The 15859-nt window shown below is 38.2% G+C and overlaps 2 protein-coding genes across 8 annotated transcripts in view; both read left to right on the forward strand.

Annotated features, from left to right (window-relative positions):
• The window catches only part of LOC131691481 (zinc finger protein 208-like), a 58390-nt gene that overhangs the window by 15742 nt on the left and 26789 nt on the right, over positions 1-15859 (forward strand). The window contains exons 4-5 of one of the 7 annotated variants that reach the window (XR_009305783.1): positions 6077-6119; positions 6183-6263. The exons of the other annotated variants lie outside the window; for them this stretch is intronic. The gene's annotated coding sequence lies outside the window, so the exon portion shown is untranslated. Of the gene's footprint in view, positions 1-6076; positions 6120-6182; positions 6264-15859 lie in introns of those variants that run through there. 7 annotated transcript variants of the gene reach the window in all.
• LOC131691483 (zinc finger protein OZF-like) lies at positions 206-5802 on the forward strand. Its single transcript, XM_058977906.1, has 2 exons — positions 206-863; positions 3935-5802. The coding sequence occupies exons 1-2, from the start codon at positions 763-765 to the stop codon at positions 5526-5528; spliced, it is 1695 nt and encodes a 564-aa protein (XP_058833889.1). The 5' UTR covers positions 206-762; the 3' UTR covers positions 5529-5802.

Raw genomic sequence — 15859 nt, forward strand, 5'->3', positions numbered from 1 at the left:
ATCGAGTAAAACATTCGACAAAGATGTGGCAGGGAGCGTGCAGAAATCCTGGCCGTACATTCCTCGCTGGATTCTGGCTAAAAGTGAGCAGCATCGGTTAGTTTAACCGCTTCTGTCAGAAACGGTTGTTGCATTTGAGCGAATTTTTTGCCAGAATGCTAGCACAAATCGCGCATAATACTGGCAGAAACTCTGCAGAGTCAATTTCGCTCTGCTCAACTTTTGCTTACTTTCTGCTTTCCATGGTGACTTGGTAAGGCTAGGCTGTTTAAATGCTAAAATCTGAAAAGAGAGCAGCCAACCATGATTACTATTTGTTCCGTGTTCCGTTCCGTATTACTATTTGTGAATCGTTGTCACAAACAATTTCCTTCATCAACCCAAACCGCGAAATACATGTTCATATCTTCTCTACCACAAACTCAGCATCACATTTTCGTGTCGGGAACACTTCTACCCACTTTGATTAACACGGCATTGAGTTGTTTGGTCCTTAAATCAAGCTCCTGTTCATAAATGGGAATATAAAGTACGAGGTAATTTTTCAGACGCCATTTTCTCAACATGAGCATATTGTATATAATGCCTTATGAAATGTTGATGTCGAAATATCTGAAATTGAGTAATACTGCTACCAATCATTGGGTACTTTTTAACCGTGCACATTGTCTCATGTCAAAACGACAGCAAATCAGTTCACAAATGCGCCTTTTTCACAAGCGAGCAATTTGAATTTCTTTTGCGATTGAAAATTTCAGTTTCATGGAGTTCGTGAATGGACTTTTGACCCCAATTACAACGGAAAAGGAATCTACCGAAAAAAACAGCGGTACTGAACGTGTGGCAACGATTTCACCAAATGGGTATGATATGTTTTCATTTACCACGGCTTGTGTTGAGCATTAACCTACATTATTATTATTATTGTCCTGAGTTAAGCCATGGAGACATTCAAGTGTACTGAGGTGCCATCTACAAAAGTTTAGAGAAAAATCAGAAGTATGTAAACAAATATCGTGCATTTTATTCACATTTTCAGTAAGGAATTTAAAGCATTTGCTTTATGAAAAGCTTAGTATTTTCTTAAAAATGTCATCAATAAATTGGTTTTGAACCATATTTCGCAAATTATTCGTTAGTTCAACATGAAACGAGCGCACAATAACGGAAACTTATCATCACCTTCACTAGAGTCGCTTAATATTTATATTTTTCGATATGGTATTTATCTGAGTGCATATAAGGAGAGTGACGACACTGTCAAAATTGGAACAATTTATTATTTGTCAGTGTCATTCCAAACGAGTCAAATTCATGTATTTTGACGGGTCGTTTGTTCGTTTGGAATATCACTGACGGATAATCATGACAGTTGTCTTCACTCTCCTTACATACACTCTGGTATTTATGAATGGTAACCGATTGTAAACGGTGGAAATTCAGACTGAGATACATTTTCGAAAGATCTTATCGGTTTATTATGGCTAAAATGAGGTAGGTCCACGGAAAATATGCAAATTATGAAGATTTTGGCAAGTGTTTTTTCCGCGATATTTTATCCTCCACGCTCTTCTCTCCAGCGAGACATCCATATACAACTATCTCTCCCTACACGAAACGTAACCTTTCTCATTCCGACTAACGTGCGCGTGTATGGTGTAAATCAATTAATGCGATTCTCCCCGGTCAAACCATTCGGAACTTGATTCGGAATCCTGAATGGAGTCAGTATGGATTCCAAATCAAATGCAACAACCGATTCTGAGTCGGAATCGGTTGTTGCATTTGATTTGGAATCTATAATGACTCCATTCAGAAATCCGAACCGATTCCGGAATGAGTTTAACTGGGTCGTTGATGTGAGGAGTCACCTGATTTTTCTTCGACAGTTCAATGACGCTTTAAATCCCCTATTGCCGAACTGAACGTCATAAATATTAAATTGTTCTTCCAAAAATCCGTTTATGCTTTCGATTTATACTTCCGTTCTCAGCAATATAATCTGTACGTGTTACATGTGCTGGATGAAGTAGTGTTTTTATTATGTATTTCTTAACCCTTTCATGCCCAACTTTTTTCTAGTGTATGTAGTGTTTCAAAACTATTTTTTCTTTAAAACGGTGGGGTCAAGAAACTCGAATAACCTTTTTTCATAAAGGTAGGTGCTTTCCTTGCAATGCTAGAAGCTGCTCAATTTTTACCTTCCAATGCTCACTACAATTCTCCTAGAATATTTACGATAGTCCAACTGAGTGGAAAATGTAGCCAAAAATAGTCTAAATTTATAAGTTTTATCCGTTTTCACTAATATTCTAGCATAACGAAGTTATATGAAAAATTCATTTTCCGTCGTCATCGTAAACGGTCCCTGGCAGCACTGCTCCATCGGAGTTCAATCAGACTAACTGCAATAACTTCAGTTCTAGAGCTGATGTTTGTATACGTTAACACTCAAATGAAAGCCAATAGTCACATTTATTAACCTTACTTGTTTTTGTGAGCAAATCTTGCCTTAATCAAATGTAATAGCTGTTTAAAAACGTTGTTGTCCACAAACAACATGGGCATGAATGGGTTAATGGTACTTGGTCATCTTGCTTAACACATCCTGTTCAGGGTGGCGCTTCCTGGAAAAAACCTGGAAAATCAAGGAATTTCATTTTCAGGAATGAGTCGTCACCCTGCTGTAGAAGTGTGTTATAGAGCACAAGTTTAGGATTGTCGCTAGCGGTACTGTTTGCTGTAGCTTTCGTTCGCGTAAAGGCTACGCACGCTGACGCTGAAAAGTCGACATAAAATGACTTATACTGTGAGCCGTGTTTAATAACAGAACTGTGAAGCAAAGTTTGTAAACACGGCTCACAGTAAAAGTCAATTTATGTCGGCTTGGTAGTCGATTTCGTCATTGTGGACAGGCTTACCTAGTCAGCACGTATATCTGCGGGTACACAAATTATGGGCCCCACTGACGTTCAGATTATTCTGCTTGTTTTGCTGCAAGCACGATTCAAACTAGAATCGATGCGACATGACTCGACCTTTAGATGTTTGTCATCGAGCTGAAATACTGGACAATAAATTGAAGTAATGTGTTAATTTCTGCATTGTTGATAAATGATAAGCACTTTACACCATGATTCCTCAATAATAAAACGAATTCGCGCATCGTTGTTATGTTGTTATAGAATCAATACTGTTGATTGTGGATTAACATTAGCATGACATTTTAGACCTTGGCTTGAAAATCTTGACAGCGTAGCAGATATCTGAGTCAAAGTATTTGGAGATAGTGCGCCAAAAATACCTTATTGAGCACACCATTTGAGCAACGCAAATAAACATTAGTAGTGCTCTATTTCGATGGTACAAGTATTGCACATCCATAGAGAAAATTTAAATTTTTGCCAGTATTTTAAATCATCGTTATAATGTGTGATGTAGGGTATATTTATGATTACATACTAGTTTCAGAATTAATTCGTCTATTGTAGTAGACATGCACATAATGTGCAAAACAAATCCACCGATCACGATACGGTAGGATTCCAACATATAATTCTAGAGAAGTAAGAAGTTTTAAGTAACAGAATGATACGCTCTTTTTACCGCCACAATATTTATTTTACAAATGCACCTTTTTCACCGAATTAACCTTAATCATCCAAACCCACCTCCCCCTCCCCCGGCCCCTCCAGGAATGGATATACAAAGATTTAAGGTGTTTATTGATATCAACAACACAAGTCTGATGGATTAAATTAGGTTTGTTCCAGAACCCGCTTCATGCTCCAGAGCAAAAAACTTACTCCTGTTTACGTCCAGAAAAAAGAGAACTGAATAAAGAAGCGACTTTCTCCCTGTATGCTCAGAAGTACTTCTGGAACAAACCTATTGTTTCATGCAAGTAAATGTTTATTTTTTTACATAATTTTAGCATTGGTACTATCAGCGATCGTTCAATATTATCGGATTCGCATTGGGAGTTCATGGATCAGATAAAAATGTCTTCGAAGCAACGGAAGCGATCAGAAAGTGATGTATGTGTACAAGAGTCCCTTCGGAATCGGCTCCTGGGGCGACCTGTATTAACCGATACTGACGAGCGGCCGTACAAATGCGAGATATGTGGCAAAGGATTCGTTCAGAAGTGTCTGCTTAAGCGACATATGTTAACTCACACTGGCGAGTGGCTGCACGAATGCGATATTTGTGGCAAATCATATGAGCGGAGTAGTTTGAATAGGCACAGAAAAATTCATAGCAATGAACGATCGCATAAGTGCTTGATATGTGACAAAGGCTTCATTCAGAAGAATCACCTGCACCAACATGTGATAACACACACTGGCGAGCGGCCGTTTAAATGTGATATATGTGGAAAATCATTTAACCGTCCGAGTAACTTAACTTTGCACAGAAAGCTGCATAGTAATGAACGACCTCATAAATGCGAGATATGTGGCAAAGATTTCCTTCATAAATATCAGCTTGAGCAGCATATGCTGACTCACAGTGGCGATGGGCTGCATAAATGTGATATATGTGGAAAATCATTTAACCATCAGAGAAACTTAACTTTGCACAGAAAGCGGCATAGTAATGAACGACCTCATAAATGCGAGATATGTGGCAAAGATTTCCTTCAGAAATATCTGCTTGAACAACATATGTTAATTCACACTGGCGAGTGGCTGCACAAATGCGATATTTGTGGCAAATCATTTTATGAGCAGGGTAGTTTGAAAATCCACAGAAAAATTCATAGCAATGAACGAACGCATAAGTGCGTGATATGTGGCAAAGGATTCATTCAGAAGAATCACCTGCACCAACATGTGATAACACACACTGGCGAGCGGCCGTTTGAATGTGATATATGTGGAAAATCATTTAACCGTCAGAGTAACTTAACTTTGCACAGAAAGCTGCACAGTAATGAACGACCTCATAAATGCGAGATATGTGGCAAATCATTTTATGAGCGGAGTAGTTTGAAAATCCACAGAAAAATTCATAGCAATGAACGAACGCATAAGTGCGTGATATGTGGCAAAGGATTCATTCAGAAGAATCACCTGCACCAACATGTGATAACACACACTGGCGAGCGACCGTTTAAATGTGATATATGTGGAAAATCATTTAACCGTCAGAGTAACTTAACTTTGCACAGAAAGCTGCATAGTAATGAACGACCTCATAAATGCGAGATATGTGGCAAAGATTTCCTTCATAAATATCTGCTTGAGCAGCATATTCTGACTCACACTGGCGATGGGCTGCACAAATGCGATATTTGTGGCAAATCATATGAGCGGAGTAGTTTGAAAGATCACAGAAAAATTCATAGCAATGAACGATCGCATAAGTGCGTGATATGTGGCAAAGGATTCATTCAGAAGAATCACCTGAACAACCATGTGATAACACACACTGGCGAGCGGCCGTTTAAATGTGATATATGTGGAAAATCATTTAACCGTCAGTGTATCTTAACTTTGCACAAAAAGAGGCACAGTAATGAATGACCGCATGAATGCGAGATATGTTGCAAAGGATTCATTCAGAAGTGTCACTTGGACCGACATGTAATAACTCACACTGGCGAGTGGCCGTGCAAATGTGATATATGTGGTAAATCATTTAAGGTGAAGTTTTTTGAACAGGCACAAACATATTCACATTAACGGTCACATAATGGAGAGTTATGTGGCAAAGAATCCCTTCTGAAATGACATTTCTTAATCCAAACTGGCGAGCGACATGTACACGCAGCGAAATTTCAAATGCTTAAACCATCAAAAATGATTTTTGATTTGAATCGTAACTCTATTATTGATTCAAAACTCATGGAATTTTAAACGCACATTTTTTTATTGTTGAACTAACAATATTATTTTTACTTCAATCAAATTGTATTTTATGTAAGTCTTGCATAGTACCAAATCAGCGTGTATTGTGTATTTTTTGTGTATATTCTATGCTCCGTGCATATTTTTCTTTTATTTATGTAAGTGAGAAAAGCAAAGTAAAACCCTCACAATTACTTTACTATGTAAAATTTTCATTTCCGCAGACTTCACAGCGCAGTCACAGCATACAGGACAGATATTCTCTGGGTAAGTGTCAATATTAAAATAATTTAAATATATTGACAGTAACATTACCTTTCTAACTTTCAGAACAACCCTGAAATGTTGGAAGTTGTTTGGCAAATGAATAAGTAAGTTTTTGAAACGTGCTATTATTAATAAAAATTAAACCCTAAAAATTGTTTTATTTTTATTTAAAAGAAACAAACATTTCAATGGTAATTGTTTACTGTATTATTTGTTGCTTCAACAACAGAATATTATTGAACTAATCGTGTTCACATCATTCGAGTAATAACACAGTGTCGATCGTTTCAACAATTTTATTGTTAATTCAACCGATAACGTGATTTAAATACAGAAACGTCAAAACCAGAATTTATTGTAGAAATAACAATATTATGAATTGAATCAATTGTTGAATATTATTAGCCCTGAGATAATAATTATTATTGAATTTGAACCAGAATATTGTTATATCTACAATACATTTTTCTGCGTGTACATGTGAGGAAAGGGCAAAACATGTACGCGCAAAAAAATGTATCCAACGCTTTTTCTTGAAAAGGGCGATACGAGCAGTGACACCATTCAAAGAAAATCAACAGTGAATATTTCCAGACTTGGTTTTATTTCCTACACGCAGAAAAATAATTTTTAATGTCAAATAATATGAGGGTTGAAATAATAAATTTACCAAGCTGTTCTGTGTTCAATAAAAAATACATGTATATATAAATAAAACAATTGTTGAAATAATTCTGAAGAATTTATTGGATCAAACAAGGAAAATAGTTGGACCAACAAAATTTTTTTATTGATTTTATCATAACAACAATCGAAACAACATACAACTTTGTTGAGTCTATGAGCTTATTTTGTTGAATAAAACTAATAAAATATTTGGATCAATGCATGTCAAATGTTCAATACAAAAAACATTTTTGTTAAATCAAATAATATCTTTTATTGTTTTAAACACAACAAATATTTGAATCAATGCATAGCAAATATTGAAGCAAAACCAATTTTATTGTATATAAAATATGCCTATTCTTTAATAGGAACCAAAGGCCAACTGGCATGGTGACAAATTTAGAACAAACCATTACTCGCTGACAACAGATAACATCAGTACAAATGAACCTCACAAAGTAAATACTTGCCATTGACTTATTGGCCTTTCTCTAAAAACAGGCTACAAAGGCATTAATTTTACACAGTCAAATCATTCTGGAACCGCTTCGGAATCTTGAATGGATGCAGTATGGCCCAGTCAAACCCATTCCGGGATCGGTTAGGAATTCTGAATGGATTCATTATGAGTTCCAGCTCAAAGGCAACAACCGATTCCGACTCAATCGTTTGTTGCATTTGAGCGAGAATCCATAAGGGATTCCAAACCTGTTCCGGAGTAGGTTTGCTTGGAATGAAATGAAATTTTATTACATGCAGCGCATACGATTCCAATCACCGTCCCTTTATGTAGTACCTTTGGCCGTGCGAGTGGTTTATTCCAGATATGCGCTATAATGTAGTGCTTCAGAGTCTCGGCTTTTCCAAAAAGATTGCAGAAGGCGCACGAATACGCTGTGTCTTCCTGTTGGACCAGAGATGATGAAGTACAGGAAACTGCCCTCTCGAACGGGTATTATTTATCTCTGGGACGGTGACGTGTTTTCAGTTCTGCGATTGTCGTTTTTAAGCCACAAAGGGTGTTTTGATTGAGTCCTGGAATAGAGGAAGGCATCATAAAACGCACCGTGTGCATTCGACTTAATTTATTCACTAACCTTTGTGCGACATAATGATTATTTTCAAGCTGCACTTGCGCCCTTCGAATCCGGAAAATCTGAGCACTATACGAATTCACCGAAAACTGAATTCCCTGAATTAAAAATAGCGCATTTTTCCAGCATTGACGCACGTGGAAAAAGTTTTCTTTTTCGTAGGAACTTTTATTTTTTATTTGTTTCAATTCAACAAGGGCTGTTGATGTAATGCATTCAGTCCTTTTGAATCAATTAGCTGCATGCTTTTGTTAGAATCACTGATTTGTTTGGAACAAACAATAATTTTGTCGATCTTCGAAAAGCACAGATAAAAAAACTTGTAAGATTGATTCAAAAGATATTTTGGTTGATCTACCCAAAAAAATAAGTTTGGTTTAATAAATTCCTTGGTTCACAATAAAGAATTTTTATCGATTAAAAATGAAGAAATAATTTATAGAATCAAACATGCACAATTCTTATGCGTGTATTTAAGGACTATTGTGTTTTTTACATCCTAGATTGCATGATTCAGTGAGCGAAACCCAAAACTTCATAAAGTATTTAAAATTATTAAATTAAAATTTGTTTTTGCTATTGAAATCGACAAAATGATAGTATCGCCCCTTTGGCGATTGTTTACTTTTTCGGTCCCACCGAAGTATCGCCCTTACGTTTTTTAATGTAGAATACATTTAAGGTTTCAATATAGGGGTCCCGTTTCAAAATATCGGCTGCGGTGCCGCGTCAGATTTTGAACGTTAATAACTTTTATCATACTTAACAGAATGATTTGATTTTTAGGCCAATTTGTTGCAAATATGTTCCTCTATGCTGTATTAAAATTTGAAGTATGTATAACATGTACTAATAACAAAAAAATGTGTTTTGAAAAATCTTTCGAAAACGACTCGGAAAAGTGAAAATTTTCAGCCCATCCCGCACAGAGCCGTCGTTATGGTAGACCAACCGAACAATAAAATAATGAAAAGTTTATATATAGGTCCACTACATGTTTGTTCGTATGGTTATTCGCATTGGGTTGCTTGACGAGAGCACTTGGTGGGGGAAAGACGGCATATTCCTTTGGTTAGGCCATTAGAAGCCGGACGGAAAGGAAAGGCTCATGCACGGCACGAGAACGAGCGAGAAAGCGATAGTAGTGCATATTTGCGCGATTATATAAATATCTGTCGGTCGGTTTTTCTCATCATTCATATTCGTTCAAGCACTAGCAAGCAGCCAGTCCAGCGAAGGAAAGCAGTTGGCAATAGCGACGGACGGAAAAAGTGCCCCAGCTACTGGTGACTCATTGGAACTGTCGCCCTGCAAGAATTTCGCCCCAACTAAAGGGCAACAGAGTAGGCTATCGTTCCAGCGTCTGGGTCGTGAGATTGTGCAGGACTGCAAAGTCGAGCTACGCTTACAAAGCTCAGTCGTAATGATGCCCCGAGAAGCCAACGATGCCTACTTGGTCGGTTTGTTCGAGAATGCAAAATAGTGCTTTCTAGCTCACCGTGTCCGCGGGGAGTGCGTCTGAATTATGCTCCCGCAATAAAACAATAAACGGTTCTTTACAGGACCAATTAATTGTGTTCTAATAAGAGTTAAACTGAAATTTACATTTTATGGTGCATAACAAATAATTTTCAGAAAGCAATATAAGCAATACGATGTGTGGAAAGAAAGAAAGAGAATTTAAATTATCCTCTCTCGCTCGTTTTCGTGCACTGCTTTTCTATTCCTTTCTGCTGCTACTACCATCATAACTAAAACGAATGTGCGTGTTCACCCACCATCCTATGGCCAGTGTTGCCACAATTGCATGTTGCTATTACACTTTGAATTATTTTATCGATTCTCTCTAGTGTTGATAAAATATAGAACGTGCAAAGTACACTAGTCGCATGCTTTTATTCGAACTTTTTGGCAGCCTCCGTTGATTAACTGCATAAATCGATTTGTTTGTGCAGCTCCTTGCTAGTAGCAAACTAAATAGCCTTTATCAGCGCTAACAAATAACACGAAAGAATTTAAATTTGTGAAAATCTTTTCCTTCCTTCTTTTCAAATCTGCAACATTCTTTGAAAATATTGTTTGAATGTTGTTATTGAAAAACTGAACATGCAAGTTTGCTAGCACTGGCCACTAGATTGAAGGCGATGGAAAGACAGAATATTCGTTTTGGTTATGCTAGTATTGGTAGCCGAACGGAAAGGAAAGGCGCAGGAATGGCACAAAAACGAGCGATGGTAGTGCTTTCTCGTGTGTTCATATATGAATATTGGTCGTTCGGTTTTTCTCATCATTCGTATTCGTTCAAGCACTAGCAAGCAGCCAGTCCAGCGAAGGAAAGCAGTTGGCAATAGCGACGGACGGAAAAAGTGCCCCAGCTACTGGTGACTCATCGGAACTGTCGCCCTGCAAGAATTTCGCCCCAACTAAAGGGCAACAGAGTAGGCTATCGTTCCAGCGTCTGGGTCGTGAGATTGTGCAGGACTGCAAAGTTGAGCTACGCTTACAAAGCTCAGTCGTAATGATGCCCCGAGAAGACAACGATGCCTACTTGGTCGGTTTGTTCGAGAATGCAAAATAGTGCTTTCTAGCTCACCGTGTCCGCGGGGAGTGCGTCTGAATTATGCTCCCGCAATAAAACACTAAACGGTTCTTTACAGGACCAATTAATTGTGTTCTAATAAGAGTTAAACTGAAATTTACATTTTATGGTGTATAACAATTTTCAGCAAGTAGGTTAGAAATACGATATGTGGATAGAAAGAGAATTTAAATTATCCTCTCGCTCGTTTTCGCGCACTGCTTTTCCATTCCTTTCTGCTGCTAATACATCATAACTAAAACGAATGTGCGTGTTCACCCACCATCCTATGGCCAGTGTTGCCACAATTGCATGTTGCTATTACACTTTGAATTATTTTATCGATTCTCTCTAGTGTTGATAAAATATAGAACGTGCAAAGTACACTAGTCGCTTGCTTTTATTCGAACTTTTTGGCAGCCTCCTTTGATTAACTGCATAAATCATTAGATTTAAATTAACATCTCGAAGTGAAGTCACGATGCTCCGGTTATGTCACAGACCTTACCCACCCATCTTTTTTTAGTTTAGTAGAGCGAATGCGAACTACGATCGCTCTCTCGCTTGCTTGTTTTCGGGCCATGTGCCTTTTCTTTCCTTTCTGCTACTAATACTAGCATAATCAAAACGAATGTGCGTCTTCCCACCATCCATTTACAGAGCAGTGTTGCCAAACGCGTTTTCATTTTTTCATCAATAACATTTCAACTATATATTCAAAGAATGCTGTAGATTCGAAAAAAAGAAAAATAGTTGGTGATGGAAAAGAATTTCCAATTAGAATTTTTAACCATAATTATAACGAATCATTTGAAAATTTCACATGCAAATGTAATTTCGTTGCATATCATTAGATTTGGATTAACGTCACAAGTGTAGTTACGACACTCCGATTATGTCGCAGACATTACCCACCCATCTTTTAATGTAGAATACATTTAAGGTTTCAATATAGGGGTCCCGTTTCAAAATATCGGCTGCGGCGCCGCGTCAGATTTTGAACGTTAATAACTTTTATCATACTTAACAGAATGATTTGATTTTTAGACCAATTTGTTGCAAATATGTTCCTCTATGCTGTATTAAAATTTGAAGTATGTATAACATGTACTAATAACAAAAAAAATGTGTTTTGAAAAATCTTTCGAAAACGACTCGGAAAAGTGAAAATTTTCAGCCCATCCCGCACAGAGCCGTCGTTATGGTAGACCAACCGAACAATAAAATAATGAAAAGTTTATATATAGGTCCATTACATGTTTGTTCGTATGGTTATTCGCATTGGGTTGCTTGACGAGAGCACTTGGTGGGGGAAAGACGGCATATTCCTTTGGTTAGGCCATTAGAAGCCGGACGGAAAGGAAAGGCTCATGCACGGCACGAGAACGAGCGAGAAAGCGATAGTAGTGCATATTAGCGCGATTATATAAATATCTGTCGGTCGGTTTTTCTCATCATTCGTATTCGTTCAAGCACTAGCAAGCAGCCAGTCCACCGAAGAAAAGCAGTCGGCGATGACGACGGCGGAAAAAGTGCCCCAGCTACTGGTGACTCATCGCAACCCGATCAGGAACTGTCGCCCTGCAAGAATTTCGCCCCAACTAAAGGGCAACAGAGTAGGCTATCGTTCCAGCGTCTGGGTCGTGAGATTGTGCAGGACTGCAAAGTCGAGCTACGCTTACAAAGCTCAGTCGTAATGATGGCCCGAGAAGCCAACGATGCCTACTTGGTCGGTTTGTTCGAGAATGCAAAATAGTGCTTTCTAGCTCACCGTGTCCGCGGGGAGTGCGTCTGAATTATGCTCCCGCAATAAAACAATAAACGGTTCTTTACAGGACCAATTAATTGTGTTCTAATAAGAGTTAAACTGAAATTTACATTTTATGGTGTATAACAAATAATTTTCAGAAAGCAATATAAGAAATACGATGTGTGGAAAGAAAGAAAGAGAATTTAAATTATCTTCTCTCGCTCGTTTTCGTGCACTGCTTTTCCATTCCTTTCTGCTGCTACTACCATCATAACTAAAACGAATGTGCATGTTCCCCCACCATCTCATGGCCAGTGTTGCCACAATTCCATGTCGCTATAACAATTTGAATTATTTTATTGATCCTCTCTAGTATTGATAAAATATAGAACATGCAAAGTACACTAGTCGCATGCTTTTATTCGAACTTTTTGGCAGCCTCCGTTGATTAACTGCATAAATCGATTTGTTTGTGCAGCTCCTTGCTAGTAGCAAACTAAATAGCCTTTATCAGCGCTAACAAATAAAACAAAAGAATTTAAATTTGTGAAAATCTTCTCCTTCCTTCTTTTCAAATCTGCAACATTCTTTGAAAATATTGTTGGAATGTTGTTATTGAAAAACTGAACATGCAAGTTTGCTAGCACTGGCCACTAGATTGAAGGCGATGGAAAGACAGAATATTCGTTTTGGTTATGCTAGTATTGGTAGCCGAACGGAAAGGAAAGGCACAGGAATGGCACGAAAACGAGCGAGAGAGCGATAGTAGTGCTTTCTCGTATATGAATATTGGTCGTTCGGTTTTTCTCATCATTCGTATTCGTTCAAGCACTAGCAAGCAGCCAGTCCAGCGAAGGAAAGCAGTTGGCAATAGCGACGGACGGAAAAAGTGCCCCAGCTACTGGTGACTCATCGGAACTGTCGCCCTGCAAGATTTTCGCCCCAACTAAAGGGCAACAGAGTAGGCTATCGTTCCAGCGTCTGGGTCGTGAGATTGTGCAGGACTGCAAAGTCGAGCTACGCTTACAAAGCTCAGTCGTAATGATGCCCCGAGAAGCCAACGATGCCTACTTGGTCGGTTTGTTCGAGAATGCAAAATAGTGCTTTCTAGCTCACCGTGTCCGCGGGGAGTGCGTCTGAATTATGCTCCCGCAATAAAACAATAAACGGTTCTTTACAGGACCAATTAATTGTGTTCTAATAAGAGTTAAACTGAAATTTACATTTTATGGTGTATAATAAATAATTTTCAGAAAGCTATATAAGAAATACGATGTGTGGAAAGAAAGAAAGAGAATTTAAATTATCCTCTCTCGCTCGTTTTCGTGCACTGCTTTTCCATTCCTTTCTGCTGCTAATACTATCATAACAAACGAATGTGGGTGTTCCCCCACCATCCCATGGCCAGTATCACCGCTAACAAATAAGACAAAAGAATTTAAATTTGTGAAAATCTTTTCCTTCCTTCTTTTCAAATCTGCAACATTCTTTGAAAATATTGTTGGAATGTTGTTATTGAAAAACTGAACATACAAGTTTGCTAGCACTGGCCACTAGATTGAAGGCGATGGAAAGACAGAATATTCGTTTTGGTTATGCTAGTATTGGTAGCCGAACGGAAAGGAAAGGCACAGGAATGGCACGAAAACGAGCGAGAGAGTGATAGTAGTGCTTTCTCGTGTTTTCATATATGAATATTGGTCGGTCGGTTTTTCTCATCATTCGTATTCGTTCAAGCGCTAGCAAGCAGCCAGTCCACCGGAGGAAAACAGTTGGCAATGATGACGGTCCGCAAAAGTGCCCCAGCTACTGGTGGCCCATCGCAACCAATTACCGATCAGGAACTGTCGCCATGCCAGTATTTCGCCCCAAATAAAGGGCAACAAAGAAACTAATCCGCTGGCTAACATTCCAGCGTCTGGTTCGTAAGGTTGTGTATTACTTCAAAGTCGAGCTACGCTTACAAAACTCAGCCGTGATGAAGCCAGTGATGCCTACTTGGTCGGTTTGTTTGAGGATACAAAATAGTGCGCCAAGTACGTAACTTTCTCGCAAAAGAAATCAAACTGGCTCACAGTGTCCGCTGGGAGTGGGCGTAAATTATAATAAAAGCAACGGTTCTTTTCAGGACCAATCAATTGTGTTCTAGTGAGAGTTAAACTGAAACTTTCATTTTAAGGTGTGTAACAAATTTTCAACAATCAACATAATACGTTGTGTGGAAAGAAGCAGCTTGCACACGGAACAAAAAATTAAATTATCCTCTCGCTCGTTTCGTGCACTGTTTTTCCATTCCTTTCTACTGTTATTATCAGTATTACCAAAACGAATGTGTTGTTGCATGTGTTTAAGAGAAATGTTGAAGTCGCATGCTTCTATTCGAGCTTTTTAGCAGCCTCTGTGAACTAACTGCATTAAATAATTTTTTTGTGCAGCTCCGTGCTAGTAGCAAACAAAATGGCCCTACCAGTGTCTGATTCGTGAGATTGTGCAGGATTTCAAAGTCGAGCTAAGCTTATAAAGTTCAGCCGTAATGGTACCCGAAGAAGCCAGTCTTGTCGTTTTGTTCGAGGCTACAAAACAGTTCGCCAGGCACGTAACTATCATGCCAAAAATATCCAACGATCCAGCGCATCACCATCAACACCAACGCCGATACCAAAGGTTCTTTTCAGAACCACCATTATTTTCATAGAGAATTATTTGAAAATTTCCCATTCAAACGTGGTTCTGTTGAATATTATTAGATTTAAATTAACGTCTCGAATTGAAATCACGACGCTCCGGTTATGTGACAGACATTACCCACCCATCTTTTTTTATTGTGACCACGACTAACGGTTTAATATAGACACCCCATTTCAATATTTCTGAAGGAACAGAAGGTCGAGTTTGGAAAGTTTGTAACTTTCATTGTACTTCACCAAATTACACAATGTTCGCACTAATGATTCAGAAATATGACCAGGAATCTTCTATTAGATTTGTAAGTATGTATAATTTACATGAATAAAGAAAAATTGATTTTCAGGAATCAATTATTATCTGTTCTTCCATTGGCCAGTACTACGCGACTTCCTCATGCTAACAATTAATTTCATCGTTAGCCATCTCCCTCACCAAGGCCAACAACGACAACAAAACCGGTCCTTTTTAGGACAACCATCATTTTTGTAAAGAATAATTTGAAATATTCCTCGCCCAAATCACCTTTTGTCCGAAAATTCCAATGAGTATCAACATATTTGAAGAACGTGTTCCTTATGTATTCTACATCTCTCCGGTTATGTCGCAGACATTACCCACCCATCTTTTTTTTTTATAATTCATAAAGGGCGAACACGAAATTATTGCGACACATTCAACAGGGCATAACTTTTTTACCATTGGGTAAAATTCAACCAAATTTTTTACAATAATTACCGTTCTACACCACCGATTTCGTCCGTGTTTTTTTCAATAGCGATCATTGTTACTATTTACAGCTGGTATCAGCTTGAAAATCCTAAAAAATACGAAAAAACAGTTTCGCCTCTAAACTGCTAGCAAAAAAAGTATCGCCCTGTTTGTTTGCATGGAGCGTGGAGGGCGAAACATTAAGTAAACAAGCAAAAATACAGTTTCGCCCGTTGTATTTGTTGCTGTAGCT

This window comes from Topomyia yanbarensis, chromosome 3, assembly GCF_030247195.1.
Source record: "Topomyia yanbarensis strain Yona2022 chromosome 3, ASM3024719v1, whole genome shotgun sequence".
Taxonomy (NCBI): domain Eukaryota; kingdom Metazoa; phylum Arthropoda; class Insecta; order Diptera; family Culicidae; genus Topomyia; species Topomyia yanbarensis.